The sequence below is a fragment of the Salmo salar genome, chromosome 07 (genome assembly GCF_965601325.2).
Source record: "Salmo salar chromosome 07, fSalSal1, whole genome shotgun sequence".
Lineage (NCBI taxonomy): Eukaryota > Metazoa > Chordata > Actinopteri > Salmoniformes > Salmonidae > Salmo > Salmo salar.
In genome coordinates, this window is record NC_138297.1 from 27467751 (window position 1) to 27487824 (window position 20074).

Sequence of the window (20074 nt, forward strand, 5' to 3'; positions counted from 1 at the left end):
ACATACAGCCTGAGATTTCCAACGGTAACAGTTTTTTCCCCTTGGTGTGATATGAAAGTGGTGTCATACCCGAGGAAATAGCTATCACTCCGGGGGACATAACCGATCAATAAAGTTATATGATTATCTTTTTCAACTTATTTCTCATCAAATAGCACTTATTTGCCTTAGACCCATTAGTATCCTGTTGCAATTTTGACCCTTTTAAGTGATTCTGAGTGCAATATTTATGTATTCATTCTCCCACGCCTGGTTTCTCATCTGCGGCAGGTGATCATTGCTCCGGTGACCTCTGGTTCTGTCTCTGCCCTCTGGGGAGGGTCTAGTTCTTTTACCTGGCCCTAGTGAGGGTGCAGGCAGATATTGGGGCTGGCTGTAGTGCTCCCATTCCTGGTTGTCACTCCCTGCATAAAACCATCAATCCCATTGTTCCCTCTCTGCCCTACCAGTTTCACTCCTCCTGACTGATTGGCATTTGTGATCCACCCTGTAGGGGCCCCATCAGCCATGCCTCTTTTAAAGACTGTCCCCCCCTGCTCTAAGGGGGGGGGGGGGGGGGGGGGCAGTGCCCCTGTGACAACAATTTTGGACCCCCTTGTGGCCCCCCTAAATGTTGAGTTTGAAATCATTTTTACATAACACATTTTTGCTATCGTTCTTTTTTTACATGCCTGCAATGCAGTGAAGAAAACGATATGACAACAATAACGTCTAATGTAACTGACCCCTCTAACAGTACAACTGGCCCCAGCTTGGCCCCCCCAGTTGAAATTGTCTAGAACCGCCACTGTTCGTGGCACTGGCGTCTCATTCGAACGTCAATGGTAGTTTCTGTGCCTACCGTGGTGATAACGGGGAATCGGGGTTCGATTCCGGAGAGGGAGCCTGAGAAACGGCTACCACATCCAAGGAAGGCAGCAGGCATGCAAAAGATCCACTCCCGATTTGGGGAGGTAGTAATGACAAATAACAGTAGAGGAATCTTTCAAGGTACCATTACTGATATTTAGAACGGATGTTTAGAAGCATTTTTTATGTGGTCTGAAACGGTGTATTGTCCATTGGTGGAACATAATGTCCAATAGGGTGACGCCAATAAATGAAAGGAAAAAAAGGTGTTGTCTTGGACAAAATGTAAAAAGAATTCTTAAGCATGAGGCAGGTAACATTATAATAATACACAAGTAAGATAATTGCTTTTTATCTAGATTTGGTGAAATTACTGTGAATCTTACCCAAAATGAGACACTTGATTATCATCATTATGCAAAGAAATAATGTGTTTTTTATTTTAAATGAAAGAATATAATTACTGATTTAAAGACAGAAGTAACTAAATAATGAGTCAAAATATATTTATTGTCTTTTTGGGAATCATTAAATCTTTATAAACTCAGCAAAAAAATAAACTTCCTTTTTCAGAACCCTGTCTTTCAAAGATAAATCGTAAAAATACAAATAACTTCACAGATCTTCATTGTAAAGGGTTTAAACACCGTTTCCCATGCTTGTTCAATGAACTAAAAACAATTAAGCTGATTGATCTGTGGTGGAACAGAGCATAGAATGCTCTCCTTTAGTGTTTGTCTGAAGGCATGCACATCAGACTTGTAGTCTTTACCAGTGGAACGGTCGTTAAGACACTAACAGCTTACAGACGGTAGGCAATTAAGGTCACAGTTATAAAAACTTACGACACTAAAGAGGCCTTTCTACTGACTCTGAAAAACACCAAAAGAAAGATGCCCAGGGTCCCTGCTCATCTGCGTGAACGTGCCTTAGGCATACTGGAAGGAGGCATGAGGACTGCAGATGTGGCCAGGGCAATAAATTGCAATGTCTGTACTGTGAGACGCCTAAGACAGCGCTACAGGGAGACAGGACGGACAGCTGATCGTCCTCGCAGTGGCAGACCACGTGTAACAACACCTGCACAGGATCGGTACATCCGAACATCACACCTGCGGGACAGGTACAGGATGGCAGCAACAACTGCCCGAGTTACACCAGGAATGCACAATCCTCCATCCGTGCTCAGACTGTCCGCAATAGGTTGAGAGAGGCTGGACTGAGGGATTGTAGGCCTGTTGTAAGGCAGGTCCTCACCAGACATCACAGGCAACAACATCGCCAATGGGCACAACCCCAACGTCGCTGGACCAGACAGGACTGGCAAAAGGTTCTCTTCACTGACGAGTCGCGGTTTTGTCTCACCACGGGTGATGGTTGGATTCACGTTTATCGTCAAAGGAATGAGCGTTACACCGAGGCCTGTACTTTGGAGCGGGATCGATTTGGAGGTGGAGGGTCCGTCATGGTCTGGGGCGGTGTGTCACAGTATCATCAGACTGAGCTTGTTGTCATTGCAGGCAATCTCAACGCTGTGCGTTACAGGGAACACATCCTGCTTCCTCATGTGGTACCCTCCTGCAGGCTCAACCTTTACATGACCCTCCAGCATGACAATGCCACCAGCCGTACTGCTCATTCTGTGCGTGATTTCCTGCAAGACAGGAATGTCAGTGTTCTGCCATGGCCAGAGAAGAGCCCGGATCTCAATCCCATTGAGCACGTATGGGACCTGTTGGATCGGAGTGTGAGGGCTAGGGCCATTCCCCCCAGAAATGTCCAGGAACTTGCAGGTGCCTTGGTGGAAGAGTGGGGTAACACCTCACAGCAAGAACTGGTGCAGTCCATGAGGTGGAGATGCACTGTAGTACTTAATGCAGATGTTGGCCACACCAGATACTGACTGTTACTTTTGATTTTGACAGCCCCTTTGTTCAGGGACACATTATTCAGTTTCTGTTAGTCACATGTCTGTGGAACTTGTTCAGTTTATGTCTCAGTTGTTCAATTTTGTTCTGTTCATACAAATATTTACATATGTTATGTTGGCTGAAAATAAACGCAGTTGACAGTGAGAGAATACTTCTTTTTTTGCCGAGTTCATATATGTATTCACATTAAGTGTAATGTCACACCAGAGGACAAATTCAAGGCACTAATGCATGAAATTATTAATAAAATTGGATATAAATTCAAAGTTGAAGCTAGCCATATAACAGTTAGAGTTGTTTAGACATAGTTTATTGTAACTATATGTTTTTTTACTTTAATGTTAGACAAAATAATTTTCCACTTTTATTTTGGGCATATGGCAACTACCCATATGCATCGTTCTTTTGAAGCCAAACCCACCGCTGGTGTGTGTTGGCAAATAGCTCTATTTTCGGTTCATCTGACGATACAGTAGCACCGGTTTCAATCCAAGTGCCAATGCCTCTTAGCAAACTTACTCCGCACACAGAGACGCATACAGATTTCTCCCTCGCCCTCCATTTATATTTGCTCTTAATAAAGGCTATTTTTTTTCTTGCAACCCTTCCAAAGAGCCTATTGGCATGGAGGTGGCATCTAATTGTAGATTTAGAGCCCTAGTGACCCTAAAATGCAACCGAGTTCTGTAATTCTCTAATTTTAGACTTTTGATTTTTCTTTGCTTTCCGAACCAACCAGATACACTTCTGACCAATACCAGGCAAGTACACCACTGTTCCAGTGGTTTTAAGCTTCTTAGTTGTTGCCCTAATAGTGGTAAATGGTACATTTCAGATATTTTTGCTATTTTTTTGTACCCATTGCCTGTTTTACGAAGGTCAACAACCGTTTGTCTTTTTTTGTTTGTGAGGTCTTTGACTTTTCCCATAGTTATGTGTGACAAAGGGATTGTACATGTGTGTTACCTCATTTTTATACCCCAGTGAAACAGGAAGCCATGGAAGGCCACAATACAGTTCCTTAAACTGAGATTAATTTAAAAAAGTAGAATGTTAATCCAGATTTGATTTTGTTAGATTTTATTTACAAGAATCATTATGGGTGCCAATCAAGTAATATAAATATCTTTCTCTGAGCAATTGTATTAGTATACAATAATTTAATGTTCACATTTATTAGATCATACAATATAACTCAGTATTTGAATTACTTATTTGATACATTCTTTTTTGCTCATCTTTATCAAGGGTGCCAATAATTATGGAACTGTCTTGATTAGGGGGGCGGTTGAATGAGATTGTGTCTCCGTTCCAAATGTCACCCTATTCCCTATAGTAGGGAATAGGGTGCCATTTGGGATGCAGTTGGATGTTCACCGGCTCCTTTCAATTAGCGTCTCATTAGAGCTCTGGCAGAGAGTGGCTTTGTCGTCCGTTTGAAGTGACACAGATCTGAGCAGTGCAGTCAGCCAGGCAGACACACACACACACACACACACACACACACACCACTTCAGCCACCTCAGCTCGTGATAAAACCATGACAACAACAGCGGTTATAATAAGACATTGGCAAGGGGACAGCTGATTGCTGTAATCATAGTAAACATCAAACACATTTTATTTGCATCGGTTTTTCCCATTGAAACGGAGAGAGATATTTGTTGTTGTTTTTTAATGGAAGTTGGATGTGATTTGGGGTGTATTTGCATATTAGGCTGCTTCATGGCAGCTTGAGACTCTTGGGGATTTGAATCACTTCTTGTTATATGCATATGTGTCTTCTTAATGATGTACATGTGTATTTGCATGTAATAGCTTTCATTAATAAGTCTTATAAAACTACAACTAGTGTTTACTATTATTAATGCATATTTCAGCATGTATAACCATGTACACACATGTACAAGCATTTCTAAACAATGTATAACCAATTATAATGGCTTATCAATTAAATTAATTAAAAACCGATACCCCATGTTAAATGAAAAATGACAACAAACAACATTGATTTGAATCATTCAACTTTTAAGGGTTGCTTTTCCCCCCCATCATCCCTCAGTACAAAGCTTTGGGACATCTAGCTCTGATTGTCTCTAGCTGATTGATCTAGGTAAAGTTTTCCCTAGGTACAGATCTAGGATCAGCTCCCCCTCCCCAATCCTATCCTTAACCATTAGCAGAGAAAATGCTAAACTGTCCCCAGATACTCGTCTAAGGGAAACTTCACATTAATTCTGTATGATCAGAGCCCCCCAGTCAAAAACAGAAACACCCCTTTCAGTTCAAATACATCAATAAATATCGTATGAGAATGAATTAATGCCATGGAAAGAGAGACAATGTCATTGGAAATATAGTCACGGAAAAAAGATCAAGAGCATCATTTTGTGTCACATTGACACTTTCTCTTTACAAAGACACAATTTGTTGAGAAAGACACTCTAAAAACAGAACACGGTTCATTCTAAAAGAACACTTTTGTTCCACGTTGTTCTAAAAGAGAATTTTACAAATAAAGTGACAAGATGTACAGTAGTAAAACAGCTATTCTAACCTGGTTGGTTCGAGCCCTGAATTCTGATTGGCTGATAGCTGTGGTATTTCAGACCGTATACCACAGGTATGACAAAACATTTATTTTTACTGCTCTAATTACGTTGGTAACCAGTTTATAAGTACCTCGGGAGTTTGTGATATATGGCCAATATACCATGGCTAAGGGCTGTGTCCAGGCACGCCGCGTTGCATCGTGCTTTAGAACAGCCCTTAGCCGTGGTATATTGGCCATATACCACACCCCCTCGGGCCTTATTGCTTAATTCTAGCATTCCTAAAAAGGCTGGCTAACATTGACTTGTAGGTGACACAACCACCATTCTGTGCTAGTTAAGGCTCTCAAAACCAAGAAACCAGCCTAGATTTGGTACCTTGTGTCCCAAATGGCAACCTATTCCCTATTTAGTGCACTACTTTTGACCAGGGCTCATAAGGCTCTGATCAAAAGGGTGACATTTGGGATGAAAAATGGAGTACAATCAAAGAGCACTTTAAAAATGAACAACAGTCGAACATGGAGGATTTCATGGGGTCAAGGGCCCTTCTGAAAGTTATCTTTCTACCCTGTCCTCTTTCCACTAGACTAGAACTGAGTCCCAAATGGCACCCTATTCCCTACATAGTGCACTACAGATAATGCACTATGTAGGGAATAGGGTGTCATGTGGGATGCAATCTAGGGCATTATGAAGCACTTAAAACACAATAAAATTAATACTAAAGTGATTACACTTGGTGCTGTCTGAGTGGCTTTTGTGGTTGGCCTATGTAGAAAATGTAAATTTTATTCATCAGAACATGTACAGTGTGTATTGCCAGAAGTGGTTTGGTCCACAATACAATGTCCTGTTCCAAAATCGGAAATATACATTGAAGGTAAACATAAACAGACCGTTTTTTTCCAGTGATGAAGAGAATAAATAATATATACTCAGAAACAAAGCGCACACACACACACACACACACACACACACACACACACACACACACACACACACACACACACACACACACACACACACACACACACACACACACACACACACACACACACACACACACACACACACACACACACACATCCTCAAGGACACCCGGGTCAAACCATACCATTTAGGTCATTCGAGTTAAACATACTTAACACATTAAACATGAACAACCAACTGCATAAAAAATGTACCACATAATGAAACGAGAGGCAAAAAACAACCTCCACATGACAGCCACCACACCAGGGCCATGTTCATTAGGCACCAAATGGGAGACCAAGGACTGAAACAGGAAGGGAATAGTATATGGAGTTGTCGAAGAAGAAACACACATTTTTCGAATTCCATTGCAAAATGTTTTAAAACGTTTTCCGCAGTGTGTCCAAATGAACAGGACCCAGACTCTCTCTTCTTCTACTGCTTTCCCTTCGTATCGTAGTTATTTCCTCCCTATGCTTTGCTTCAGATAGGTAATCTGCTTTGGCATGGTCCACACTGCTGTGTGTGTGTGTGTGTGTGTGTGTGTGTGTGTGTGTGTGTGTGTGTGTGTGTGTGTGTGTGTGTGTGTGTGTGTGTGTGTGTGTCGGATGGTTATAAGATCCCTACCTTTACATAAGACTTTACATAAAACTTTATTGCGATAACGCCCCAGATTAACAAAATACATAGGAAAAACGCTTTCACACACACACACGTACAATTCCCATATCTAAAAACATCCCATTTGTCAGCAGCATCCGCCATGGTCTAGTTCAGTTGCTGGTGGAGGGGAGAGATAGATGAGCTGGGGTCGGAGAAGCAGAGAGAGATGTTCTTAAGCAGGGTGGGCAGGAGGGAGAGAGTTGGTGTAGGGCTGCGAGCGTGTGTGTGTGTGTGTGTGTGTGTGTGTGTGTGTGTGTGTGTGTGTGTGTGTGTGTTTCACTGGGTAACCCAAGTGGAAGGTCTGTCCAAAGAGAGCCTCATTAAGATTACATAATTAAATATTCAAACACTGTAGCTCTCACTCATCATGTCTTTTAGCAGGCTTGCATAACCAACAACGGGTTGAGTCCAGTGTGTGTGTGTGTGTGTGTGTGTGTGTGTGTGTGTGTGTGTGTGTGTGTGTGTGTGTGTGTGTGTGTGTGTGTGTGTGTGTGTCGGGTGGTTATAAGATCCCTACCTTTACATAAGACTTTACATAAAACTTTATTGCGATAACGCCCCAGATTAACAAAATACATAGGAAAAACGCTTTCACACACACACACGTACAATTCCCATATCTAAAAACATCCCATTTGTCAGCAGCATCCGCCATGGTCTAGTTCAGTTGCTGGTGGAGGGGAGAGATAGATGAGCTGGGGTCGGAGAAGCAGAGAGAGATGTTCTTAAGCAGGGTGGGCAGGAGGGAGAGAGTTGGTGTAGGGCTGCGAGCGTGTGTGTGTGTGTGTGTGTGTGTGTGTGTGTGTGTGTGTGTGTGTGTGTGTGTGTGTGTGTGTGTGTGTGTGTGTGTGTGTGTGTGTGTGGAGGGGGGGAGGAATTGGGCCGGGGTCAGTCTAAGGACCGCTGGCCTAATTTTTGACATTTGACCTCTGTCCTGGGGCCTAACACTCAGTGGGAGGGGGTAAAGTCATTGGGTGAGAGGCCCAGAACTGGATGGTTTTCCTCTCTGGAGAAGGCTTAGAGGGTTGGATTCTCGGAGGACACGGACCCGGAGCGGTGACCCTGTCTCACTGTCATCATCAAGATCTTCTCAAGGTTTAGGAGGGGGGTATGGCATTAGAGAGTGAGAGAGATAAAGCGAGAGTAACAGTTCTTTATTGTTCCATACAGAGTTTGTAATTAATGAGAGTGCTCTGGGGTCCTACCCCAATCTCCAGCCCCAATCTGGTGGTGTCCCCCCCTCTCCCTATCTCTTCCAGAACCACCTGATACAGTTCCTGGGGACAAATGGCTGAAGTCTGGAGGACAGTCTGTCTGTCTGGCTGCATGCCTGTATTTAATCTGTCTGTATTCAGTCCGTCTGTATTCAGTCTATATTCAAGGCTGGTGCAGTCTTAAGTTATGGCGTCTGCATCTGGGGGCCCGAGGGCCTTAGCCCCACCCTGGTGGCCCTGCTCTGGGTCCCTGCAGGTCGAGAGGTGGCTGTGGGGCTAGAGGCGGGACCAGGTCCTGGAGGAAGGGTCTCCCGGTGAATCTGCTGTATCCCCACCTGTTGGTGGCGTGGCAGGACCGACCGTACGGGCTGCTGCGGCTGGGGCTGAGGGGAGCGGAGCGGGTAGCTGCGTCGGTAGCGTAACGACTGCGATCGAAGCAGGACCCTGGTGTACTGGACCTCTGGCATGATGAGCTTCAGACACAGCTCGTGGGCCAGGCTTCCGGGCCACGTGGCGTTGGTGTTGGTCGGCAGGTCGTAGCCCACGATGTCCACCTTTGCGCTGGGCTGCCACGGCCGCAGCTCCTTGTTCTTGATCTGGGCAGCAGAGCGGAGCTGGGGAAGCCGTCCTCCGAAGCAGCCCCTCACCAGCCTCTCCTGGGCCCTGCGGAGCAACCGCACCTCCCTGGCCACGCACGCCGGGCCCAGGGCAGTCAGCTGGCGCCACAGGGAGGCGTTGAAGTGATCATAGAGGCGTGCATCCAAGGCGTTCCAGGCGCGGATCTTGAAGGGGAGGCCTGGCGAGAGGCTGTGCTTGGAGCCGGACATCCGCATGTTGAGCTTGACGTAGAGCACGTCTTCCAGGTCCCAGGAGAGAAGGTGACGGAGGAGGACCAGCGACTCGTCAAAGTACTCGGCGATCATCACCAGGGAGAAGACGCGTTCTGTCTCGGCCACAAAGGCCCGGGCGTACGCTGTCACGTCTGCCGCCGGACGGTCCTTGTCCCCACCAAGGTCAAAAGTCAGCGTGTTACGGGCGTACATGGAGTCCTTTTCGTCAGGACGGTAGTACCGCCACGGCTCATCCAGAAATGCCTCCAGGGACCCATTGGGAACTCTCTTAAAACTCTGACAGTACTGGTTATAGTAACTGAACAACGATTCAAACATGGACCCTGGTTCTCGAAGTATGGTCACGTAGATGGTATCGTTAGGCATGAGGCGCTGCATCTCGGCCCGGTTGAAGCGCATGTGGCTGGTGACCACGTTGGGTGGCAGGGTGTGCGGGTGGACGAGGTGGGCGTTGAAGGTGCGCGGGTAGCAGAACTGGTGTCCGCAGGCCTGCACAGGGAGCGCCACTGTCAGGTTGTTGCGCTCTGCGAAGCGGAAGAGCAGATTCTGCATGGTAGTGCTGGCCGTCTTGTGCGTCTTGAGGAAGGCCACGTTGGTGTGTTTGGGCTTGAGAGAGGAGGACAGCTGGGTGCGTAGTGACGGACAGCCGAGGTGAAAGGCTTCCATCGTCCTAGATGAGAAAAATAGAGAGGGGGGGTTTTAATATGGGATTTGCAGCTCAATCTCTGTGTAATGAGGAACTTTAAGGTGAATAAAGTTCCTATTCAGTTTTGACTGATTAACACAATAGTTAGCATAATTATATATTTCCTTGTCTTTAATACACATGATTGGATGTGGGTTGACGGTCACTAGATTCGATGCTGTATGTTATGGATTAAATCTGTTGATAGTGATTAATGCCAGACTAGAGGTACAAGGACTGTGACAATGATTATTATTGTATTCTGTGAAACAAGGCGGGCCATACTTGCGAACAATAGAAAAGGTTTAAGTGCACATCAGCCAATTAAAATCATTGACGCTACATGTTAGCTGTTCCCATTTCATTACCCGGCACATTTAGCCCTATGCTAACCTAAGCAGGTGGCATTGATTATTTCCTGTAACAAATTCTGTGTGTGCGTGCGTGTGTGTGTCTCACCAGCTGAAATGGCCCCCATGGTGCAGCAGTAGACTGACGGTACTGATTGCCACAAAGACCAGAAATATCTTCTTCTGAGACATGATCCGCCACTTCACTGAGAGAGAGAAAAAGGAGAGCGAGAGGAGGGAGGGACAGAGAAAATGGGAATAAGTAAAAAGGGAGATACAGAGATAAGATGGTGAGAAAGGGAGAGCGATAGAAAGGGGAAACATACTGTATATGCAAAACCAAAGGAGAGAAAGAGGGAGATTTATTTAACGTATAATTGGCCGCATCCATAAGCAAGAGTGTGTATAGTGACTTGGCTTTTGTCACATTTGAATGATAGTGGCATCGGGTTCTTCTCATTAGCCTCTTTGAATATTCATAATTGGCAGTGGACTGGATGTACCTTGCTAGAATACTGAGTATCCATTAGCTCATTCCTCTTAGGGTTAGGGTTAGGGTTGCGTACATTACTGTAAGCAGACCCTGTTGATGGCCTCCCAAGTGGTGCAGTGGTCTAAGGCACTAGAGATCCTGGTTCGAGTCCAGGCTCTGTCGCAGCCGGCTGCGACCGGGAAACCCATGGGGCGGCGCACAATTGGCCCAGCATCGTCCGGGTTAGGGGAGATTTTGGCTGGCAGGGATGTTCTTGTCCCATCGCGCACTAGTGGCTCCTGTGGCGGGCCGGTGCGCAATGCACGCTGACACGGTCGCCAGGCGTACAGTGTTTCCTCTGACACATTGGTGCGGCTGGCTTCCGGATTAAGTGGGCATTGTGTCAAGAAGCAGTGCGGCTTGGCTGGGTTGTGTTTCAGGGGGACGTACGGCTCTCGACCTACGCCTCTCCCGAGTTCGTACGGGAGTTGCAACAACGGGACAAGACTGTAACTACCAATTGGATACCACGAAATTGGGGAGAAAAAGGGGGTAAAAAAATGAGTGAGAGTGGTACACTGTGACAGCTTCCAGGTTGCCTATGTCACCTCACCTCAAGATTCCAAGCCAACCTCCTCTCCTCCTGCATAATAATGGCCTCCTGTCAATGTCGCCTCTTGATTACACTATCCCATTCCTCAGCACGTCAGGTCGGGTTACTTACTGAAATTGTAACCACATTTCCACAACTACTTTCTCTAGTCCAGCAGTTCTCAATCCTGGTCCTGGAGACATTTTTGTTTTTGCCCCAGCATCTAACACACCTGATTCTATTTGAAAGGCTTGATAATGAGTTGATTAGTTGAATCAAGTGTGTTGGTGGTGCTAGGGCAAAAAAACGGAAATGAACACCCTTTGGGTCCCCAGGGCCAGGGTTGAGAAAGACAGCTCTAGTCTACCCCAGGCTCTAACTGTCCTTCGGATGGGAGGTTAAACCGAGGTCTTGACCCACTGTGGTCACTAAAGATCCCATGGCACTTGTTGCCAGTGTAGGGGGTGTTAGGTTCTAACTGAACCATATAAAAACTCACGGACGATTAGTAAAGCTCAAAGCAAGTTTATTCACCCATTGGGTCATACAGCTGCATAAGACAAAGGGTGAGTTGCACCAACATGGTTTAAATTAATCCAGGATTAGAGCTAATCTAGGTTTTGTCAATTTAGGTTTATAATTAATCAAAGATGTGTTGCACCACTTAATTTTAAATCTGGATCAGTTAATCTATGATTTTTTACTTCCGGTTTGGAGCGAGCAGTCGCACCACGCTTCGCTCCACAGGTAATATTACACTTCGCTACATTACAACGGCTTGATTTGTTTGATCTGAGCAATTCTTCTTAGCTAGCTACATAGCCGTCTTTGTATCAAAGATAATTGTGTAGTTTAGAGTAACTGAGTAATTATCGAGGCTAGCTATCTTCGTCCTCCTAACGTAGTCAACACTGCTAGCTGCTAGCTAGCTAGTCATCACTGTTAGCTAGCCAACTTCTACCGACTAGCAGCACCGCAGAAACTATTACATTACAACGTAACGACTTGATTAGTGTGGTGTTAGTGTTAGTTAGCCAGCTACATAGTTGTCTTTGCTGTCTCTGTATCTAAGATAATTGTGTAGTTTGAGTTTGAGTATTATCGAGGTGAGCTAGCCAGCCGCGACGCGGCGCCAGACTTACTCAACACACCTAGTCATCATTAACCCACTGCCAGCTAGCCAACCGTTACCGACTAGCAGCGCTGTAGATACTAATACTTTACAACGGAACGATTTGACTAGTGCAGTGTTACCTAGCTAGCTACTTAGTTGTCTTTGTCATAGCTTGATAATTGTTAGCTAGCCAGCCATCGAGGTTAGCTAGCCAGCTATTTCCGTCCCCCGCGACGCCATTTTTCCTAACCCAGCCAACTATTACCGACGAGCAGCATTGTTGAAACTATATACACTACAAGGAACGTCTTGATTAGTGTTATGTTAGCTAGCTAGCTACAAAGTTGCTTTGTATCATGACAAGGTGTAGTACTGAAACTACCGAGGTTACCTAGCCAGCTACACGTTCAAAGTCAACAACGCAGCCACTGCTAGCTAGCCTACTCCACCAGCCAGCAGTACTGTATCATTTTAGTCAATAACATTTTTGCAACGTAAGCTTAACTTCCTGAACATTCGAGACGTGTAGTCCACTTGTCATTCCAATCTCATTTGCATTAGCGTAGCCTCTTCTGTAGCTTGTCTACTATGTGTCTGTCTATCCCTGTTCTCTCTCCTCTGCACAGGCCATACAAACGCTCCACACCGCGTGGCCGCTGCCACTCTAACCTGGTGGTCCCAGCACGCACGACCCACGTGGAGTTCCAGGTCTCCGGCAGCCTCTGGAACTGCCGGTCTGCGGCCAACAAGGCTGAGTTCATCTCAGCCTATGCTACCCTCCAGTCCCTAGACTTCCTGGCGCTGACGGAAACATGGATTACCACAGATAACACTGCTACTCCTACTGCTCTCTCCTCGTCTGACTACGTGTTCTCGCATACCCCTAGAGCATCGAGCCAGCGGGGTGGTGGCACTGGAATCCTCATCTCTCCCAAGTGGACATTCTCTCTTTCTCCCCTGACCCATCTGTCTATCTCCTCATTTGAATTCCATGCTGTCACAGTTACCAGCCCTTTCAAGCTTAACATCCTTATCATTTATCGCCCTCCAGGTTCCCTTGGAGAGTTCATCAATGAGCTTGACGCCTTGATAAGTTCCTTTCCTGAGGATGGCTCACCTCTCACAGTTCTGGGTGACTTTAACCTCCCCACGTCTACCTTCGACTCATTCCTCTCTGCCTCCTTCTTTCCACTCCTCTCCTCTTTCGACCTCACCCTCTCACCTTCCCCCCCTACTCACAAGGCAGGCAATACGCTTGACCTCATCTTTACTAGATGCTGTTCTTCCACTAATCTCATTGCAACTCCCCTCCAAGTCTCCGACCACTACCTTGTATCCTTTTCCCTCTCGCTCTCATCCAACACTTCTCACTCTCCCCCTACTCGGATGGTATTGCGCCGTCCCAACCTTCGCTCTCTCTCTCCCGCTACTCTCTCCTCTTCCATCCTATCATCTCTTCCCTCTGCTCAAACCTTCTCCAACCTAACTCCTGATTCTGCCTCCTCAACCCTCCTCTCCTCCCTCTCTGCATCCTTTGATTTCCTCTGTCCCCTATCCTCCAGGCCGGCTCGGTCCTCCCCTCCTGCTCCGTGGCTCGACGACTCACTGCGAGCTCACAGAACAGGGCTCCGGGCAGCCGAGCGGAAATGGAGGAAAACTCGCCTCCCTGCGGACCTGGCATCCTTTCACTCCCTCCTCTCTACATTTTCCTCTTCTGTCTCTGCTGCTAAAGCCACTTTCTACCACTCTAAACTCCAAGCATCTGCCTCTAACCCTAGGAAGCTCTTTGCTACCTTCTCCTCCCTCCTGAATCCTCCTCCCCCTCCCCCCCCCCCTCCTCCCTCTCTGCGGATGACTTCGTCAACCATTTTGGAAAGAAGGTTGACGACATCCGATCCTCGTTTGCTAAGTCAAACGACACTGCTGGTCCTGCTCACACTGCCCTACCCTGTGCTTTGACCTCTTTCTCCCCTCTCTCTCCAGATGAAATCTCGCGTCTTGTGACGGCCGGCCGCCCAACAACCTGCCCACTTGACCCTATCCCCTCCTCTCTTCTCCAGACCATTTCCGGAGACCTTCTCCCCTACCTCACCTCGCTCATCAACTCATCCTTGACCGCTGGCTACGTCCCTTCCGTCTTCAAGAGAGCGAGAGTTGCACCCCTTCTGAAAAAACCTACACTCGATCCCTCCGATGTCAACAACTACAGACCAGTATCCCTTCTTTCCTTTCTCTCCAAAACTCTTGAACGCGCCGTCCTTGGCCAGCTCTCTTGCTATCTCTCTCAGAATGACCTTCTTGATCCTAATCAGTCAGGTTTCAAGACTGGGCATTCAAATGAGACTGCTCTTCTCTGTGTCACGGAGGCTCTCCGCACTGCTAAAGCTAATTCTCTCTCCTCTGCTCTCATCCTTCTAGACCTATCTGCTGCCTTTGATACCGTGAACCATCAGATCCTCCTCTCCACCCTCTCCGAGCTGGGCATCTCCGGCACCGCGCACGCTTGGATTGCGTCCTACCTGACAGGTCGCTCCTACCAGGTGGCGTGGCGAGAATCTGTCTCCGCACCACGTGCTCTCACCACTGGTGTCCCCCAGGGCTCTGTTCTTGGCCCACTCCTATTCTCGCTATACACCAAGTCACTTGGCTCTGTCATATCCTCACATGGTCTCTCATATCATTGCTATGCAGATGACACACAATTAATCTTCTCCTTTCCCCCTTCTGACAACCAGGTGGCGAATCGCATCTCTGCATGTCTGGCAGACATATCAGTGTGGATGACGGATCACCACCTCAAGCTGAACCTCGGCAAGACGGAGCTGCTCTTCCTCCCGGGGAAGGACTGCCCGTTCCATGATCTCGCCATCACGGTTGACAACTCCATTGTGTCCTCCTCCCAGAGTGCTAAGAGCCTTGGCGTGACCCTGGACAACACCCTGTCGTTCTCCACCAACATCAAGGCGGTGACCCGATCCTGTAGGTTCATGCTCTACAACATTCGCAGAGTACGACCCTGCCTCACACAGGAAACGGCGCAGGTCCTAATCCAGGCACTTGTCATCTCCCGTCTGGATTATTGCAACTCGCTGTTGGCTGGGCTCCCTGCCTGTGCCATTAAACCCCTACAACTCATCCAGAACGCCGCAGCCCGTCTGGTGTTCAACCTTCCCAAGTTCTCTCACGTCACCCCGCTCCTCCGCTCTCTCCACTGGCTTCCAGTCGAAGCTCGCATCCGCTACAAGACCATGGTGCTTGCCTACGGAGCTGTGAGGGGAACGGCACCTCCGTACCTTCAGGCTCTGATCAGGCCCTACACCCAAACGAGGGCACTCCGTTCATCCACCTCTGGCCTGCTCGCCTCCCTACCTCTGAGGAAGCACAGTTCCCGCTCAGCCCAGTCAAAACTGTTCGCTGCTCTGGCACCCCAATGGTGGAACAAGCTCCCTCACGACGCCAGGACAGCGGAGTCAATCACCACCTTCCGGAGACACCTGAAACCCCACCTCTTCAAGGAATACCTGGGATAGGATAAAGTAATCCTTCTAACCCCCCCCTTAAAAGATTTAGATGCACTATTGTAAAGTGGTTGTTCCACTGGATATTATAAGGTGAATGCACCAATTTGTAAGTCGCTCTGGATAAGAGCGTCTGCTAAATGACTAAAATGTAATTAACGGTTTTAAACTATGATTAGTGACATGTTACACCAATATATGAGGTATTTCGTGAGTTGAAGCAAAGTAGCTAGCCTACTTGACAAATGAAGCCACAAAGTTGCTGTTCCTTGATAAAATAATAACAATGTAACGTTAGAACTACTGCAACTCCAACGTCAAAGGTTCTCATGGGTTGGCTGATTTGAAGTAAAATCTGTTATTTAGCCAGTACTAGACAGAAAACTCATTCGTTAGCTAACGTTAGCTACTGTAGCTAGCTAGTTTATAAACCATGCTAGCTAGCATAAAATATAATTTATTATTGTTATTACTTATTTAGGCATTTATTATTTGTCCGCAAGCCACCTGATCATGGCACGTCAAAGAGGTTCAAATGTCTGCTTATGAAAAAAACAAACAATTGTTGGCTCTGATGGAGGAATTTAGAAAAGTACTGGAGGATAAAAAGACAGACAACAAGACTGGCAAAAAGAAGGACAGATTTAATGGATCGACACGGATTAAAGATAAGAGGGACCCAAAATCGGATGAAGGAGTGCTGGAAAAACTTAAAAGCGAAGCCAAAAAGGATGCGGCAGAGGAGAGGCGGGGGCTATTTCAGACCGGAGGGGGGCCTCCATCCAAGGGAATTGATCCTCTCTCCCAGAAGATATGCGAGATGATTCTCCAGCAGTTTGCCCCTCTCCATAACCCCTATGATGACAACGGACAACTCGACCCACCAATATTTAGTAAGCATAAATAACTGGTAAATATCAATGACTATAACGCACGTTAAAACTAACGTTAAAGCTACTTCACTACAATGTTACCGTTATCAGCCCCGTTACAGCATGTTGCATAACATCATAATTCGTACCAAGGCTGGACATGTCATAAGCCCCAATTCAAATGTTGTACAAAATGGGCACGTAAATAGCGTACTAATAATGAGGTAATTTTCTTTCTTTCCTTTCCTTTAGTTGTGCTGAGACCCTGTGCTACGGAGAAACAGCAGTGCCTGGATCTTGAACCAGCAGAAAAAAACACCAAACAGGCCAAGCAAACGCCCCAGAACTGTCAGGAACCAAGCTCCTATTGATGTTTTGGAGCTGGAGAGAGAGAAAAATCTACTGCAGATTGAGGTCCTGAATTTACAAAAAGAGCTACTGCAAATTCAGGAACAGAAACTCCTTCAGGGAAACAAATGCCCACTGATCTTTTTATTTATTTAAGCAATTTTTTTAAAACAATGCTTTCCCAAGCAATTTGGTATCCTCCAGTCTTGTCCCCACTCTTGTGTTCTGGTGCTTCCAGTTCCACCCTGTATGGTATTGACAATAACAAAGTCTTACTAATACATTTAGCCTAATTAGGAATTGTATGTGCCAATGAAAATATAATATTGCTTTTTACACGTTACCAATGTTACATTATACACACCTAAGGCTGCAAAATGGTTCTCAATCAAGGTTCTCCTCACAGCATTCCCATTTGCATTGGCAGCATGTTGCACCTGGCCATCTTCTGCATTCTCCTCAGGTAGGTCCTCCTCAGCCTCCTCAGGTAAGTCCTCCTCAGCCTCCTCAGGTAGGTCCTCCTCAGCCTCCTCAGGTAGGTCCTCCTCAGCCTCCTCAGGTTGGTCCTCCTCAGCCTCCTCAGGTAGGTCCTCCTCAGCCTCCTCAGGTAGGTCCTCCTCAGGCTCTTCAGGTAGGTCCTCCTCAGCCTCCTCAGGTAGGTCCTCCTCAGCCTCCTCAGGTAGGTCCTCCTCAGCCTCCTCAGGTAGGTCCTCCTCAGCCTCCTCAGGTAAGTCCTCCTCAGCCTCCTCAGGTAGGTCCTCCTCAGCCTCCTCAGGTAGGTCCTCCTCAGCCTCAGGTAGGTCCTCCTCAGCCTCCCCAGGTAGGTCCTCCTCAGCCTCCTCAGGTAGGTCCTCCTCAGCCTCTTCAGGTAGGTCCTCCTCAGCCTCCTCAGGTAGGTCCTCCTCAGCCTCCTCAGGTAGCTCGTCTTCTTTTCTCTTGCCAAAGTTATACAGTACCGCCACTGCAATAATGATTGTCAGTGTAGTGTCCGTCTTCGTGCGGAGGCCCTCCTTTAGGCAGGGGAAATCTTTTTTTCCACACTCCAAAAACTCTCTTTATGTGACCTCTGGCCAGGATGTGAGAGGTGTTGTATTCTCTCTCTTCAGGTGACTGGGGGTTTAAAGGGGGAGTCATAAGGTACCCCCGACAGGCATATCCATTGTCACCTAGTAGGTGGCCTTCATATGGTCCCCTTTCCAGAATTGCACACAGACGACTATTGTCAAAGATTCTGCTGTCATGGGTGGATCCTGGCCATCTAGCTACGATGTTGGTGAGCTGACCTTGGTCATCACAGACAGCCTGCACGTTGATGGAGCAGTAACCTTTACGATTACGGAAGAGTTCTCCATTCTCACCACCAGGGTTGGGAATAGGAATGTGTGTACAGTCTATTGCCCCTAGTACACCTAGGAATCTAGCTCTCCTGTAAAATCCAGCTGTTGTTTCCTCTGTAGGCTTGAACCTTATGTACTGGAAACCATATATCCCGAGGCTGCATTTATTGTAGCTGGGGATTTCAACAAAGCAAATTTGAGAACAAGGCTACCTAAATTCTATCATCATATTGATTGTAGCACTCGTGCGGGCAATACACTGGATCACTGCTCAGCAAGGCAATCAAACAAGCGAAATGTCGGTATAGGGGCAAAGTGGAGTCGCAATTCAACGGCTCAGACGCGAGACGTATGTGGCAGGGTCTACAGGCATTCACGGACTACAAAAAGAAAACCAGCCATGTCACGGACACCGACGTCTTACTTCCAGACAAACTAAACACCTTTTTTGCCTGCTTTGAGGATAATACAGTGCCACCGACGCGGCCCGCTACCAAGGACTGTGGGCTCTCCTTCTCCGTGGCCTACATGAGTAAGACATTTAAACGTGTTAATCCACGCAAGGCTGCCGGTCCAGATGGCATCCCTAGCCGTGTCCTCAGAGCACGCACAGACCAGCTGGCTGGTGTGTTTATAGACATATTCAACCTCTCCCTATCCCAGTCTGCTGTCCCCACATGCTTCAAGATGGCCACCATTGTTCCTGTACCCAAGAAGGCAAAGGTAACTGAACTAAATGACTATCGCCCCGTAACACTCACTTCTGTCATCATGAAGTGCTTTGAGAGACTAGTCGAGGATCATATCAACTCCACCTTACCTGCCACCCCAGACCCACTTCAATTTGCATACCGCCCCAAAAGGTCCACAGACGATGCAATCTCCATCACACTGCACACTGCCCTATCCCATCTAGAGAAGAGGAACACCTATGTAAGAATGCTAGTCATTGACTACAGCTCAGCATTCAACAGAATAGTACCTTCCAAGCTCATCATTAAGCTTGAGGCCCTGGGTCTCAACCCCGCCCTGTGCAATTGGTTCCTGGACTTCCTGACGGGCCACCCCCAGGTGGTGAAGGGAGGAAAAAACATCTCCACTACGCTGATCCTCAACACTGGGGCCCCACAAGGGTGCATGCTCAGCCCCCTCCTGTACTCCCTGTTCACCCATGACTGCGTGACCATGCACATATCCAACTCAATCATCAAGTTTGCAGACGACACAACAGTAGTGGGCTTAATTACCAACAACGACGAGACAGCCTACAGGGAGGAGGTGAGGGCACTCGGAGTGTGGTGTCAGGAAAATAACCTCTCACTCAACATCAACAAAACAAAGGAGATTATCGTGGACTTCAGGAAACAGTAGAGGGAGCCTCCCCTATCCACATCGACGGGACAGCACTGGAGAAGGTGGAAAGTTTTAAGTTCCTCGGCATACACATCACGGACAAACTGAAATGGTCCACCCGCACAGACAGTGTGGTGAAGAAGGCGCAACAGCGCCTCTTCATCCTCAGGAGGCTGAAGAAATTTGGCTTAACACCTAAAACCCACAAACTTTTACAGATGCACAATTGAGTGCATCCTGTCGGGCTTTATCACCGCCCACAACCGCAAGGCTCTCCAGAGGGTGGTGTGGTCTGCACAATGCATCACCGGGGGCAAACTCCATGCCATCCAGGACACCTACAGCACCCGATGTCACAGGAAGGCCAAAAGGATCATCAAGGACAACAACCACCTGAG

The 20074-nt window shown here is 47.2% G+C and overlaps 1 protein-coding gene and 1 non-coding gene across 2 annotated transcripts in view; one reads left to right on the forward strand and one right to left on the reverse strand.

The window, feature by feature from the left end:
• The first annotated feature begins 661 nt into the window (after positions 1-661).
• On the forward strand, positions 662-963 carry LOC145880082 (18S ribosomal RNA). The gene has a single exon (XR_014392980.1). It is a non-coding gene; the product is annotated as an 18S ribosomal RNA (ribosomal RNA).
• A 5978-nt stretch (positions 964-6941) lies between these two features.
• gal3st3 (galactose-3-O-sulfotransferase 3) overlaps positions 6942-20074 on the reverse strand; it is a 38078-nt gene continuing 24945 nt past the window's right edge. The window contains exons 2-3 of the mRNA XM_014207087.3: positions 10180-10276; positions 6942-9705 (exon numbers count right to left, since the gene is read on the reverse strand). Coding sequence (XP_014062562.1) covers positions 8370-9705; positions 10180-10262 — 1419 coding nt within the window. The 5' untranslated portion in view covers positions 10263-10276 and the 3' untranslated portion in view covers positions 6942-8369. The remainder of the gene's footprint in view (positions 9706-10179; positions 10277-20074) is intronic.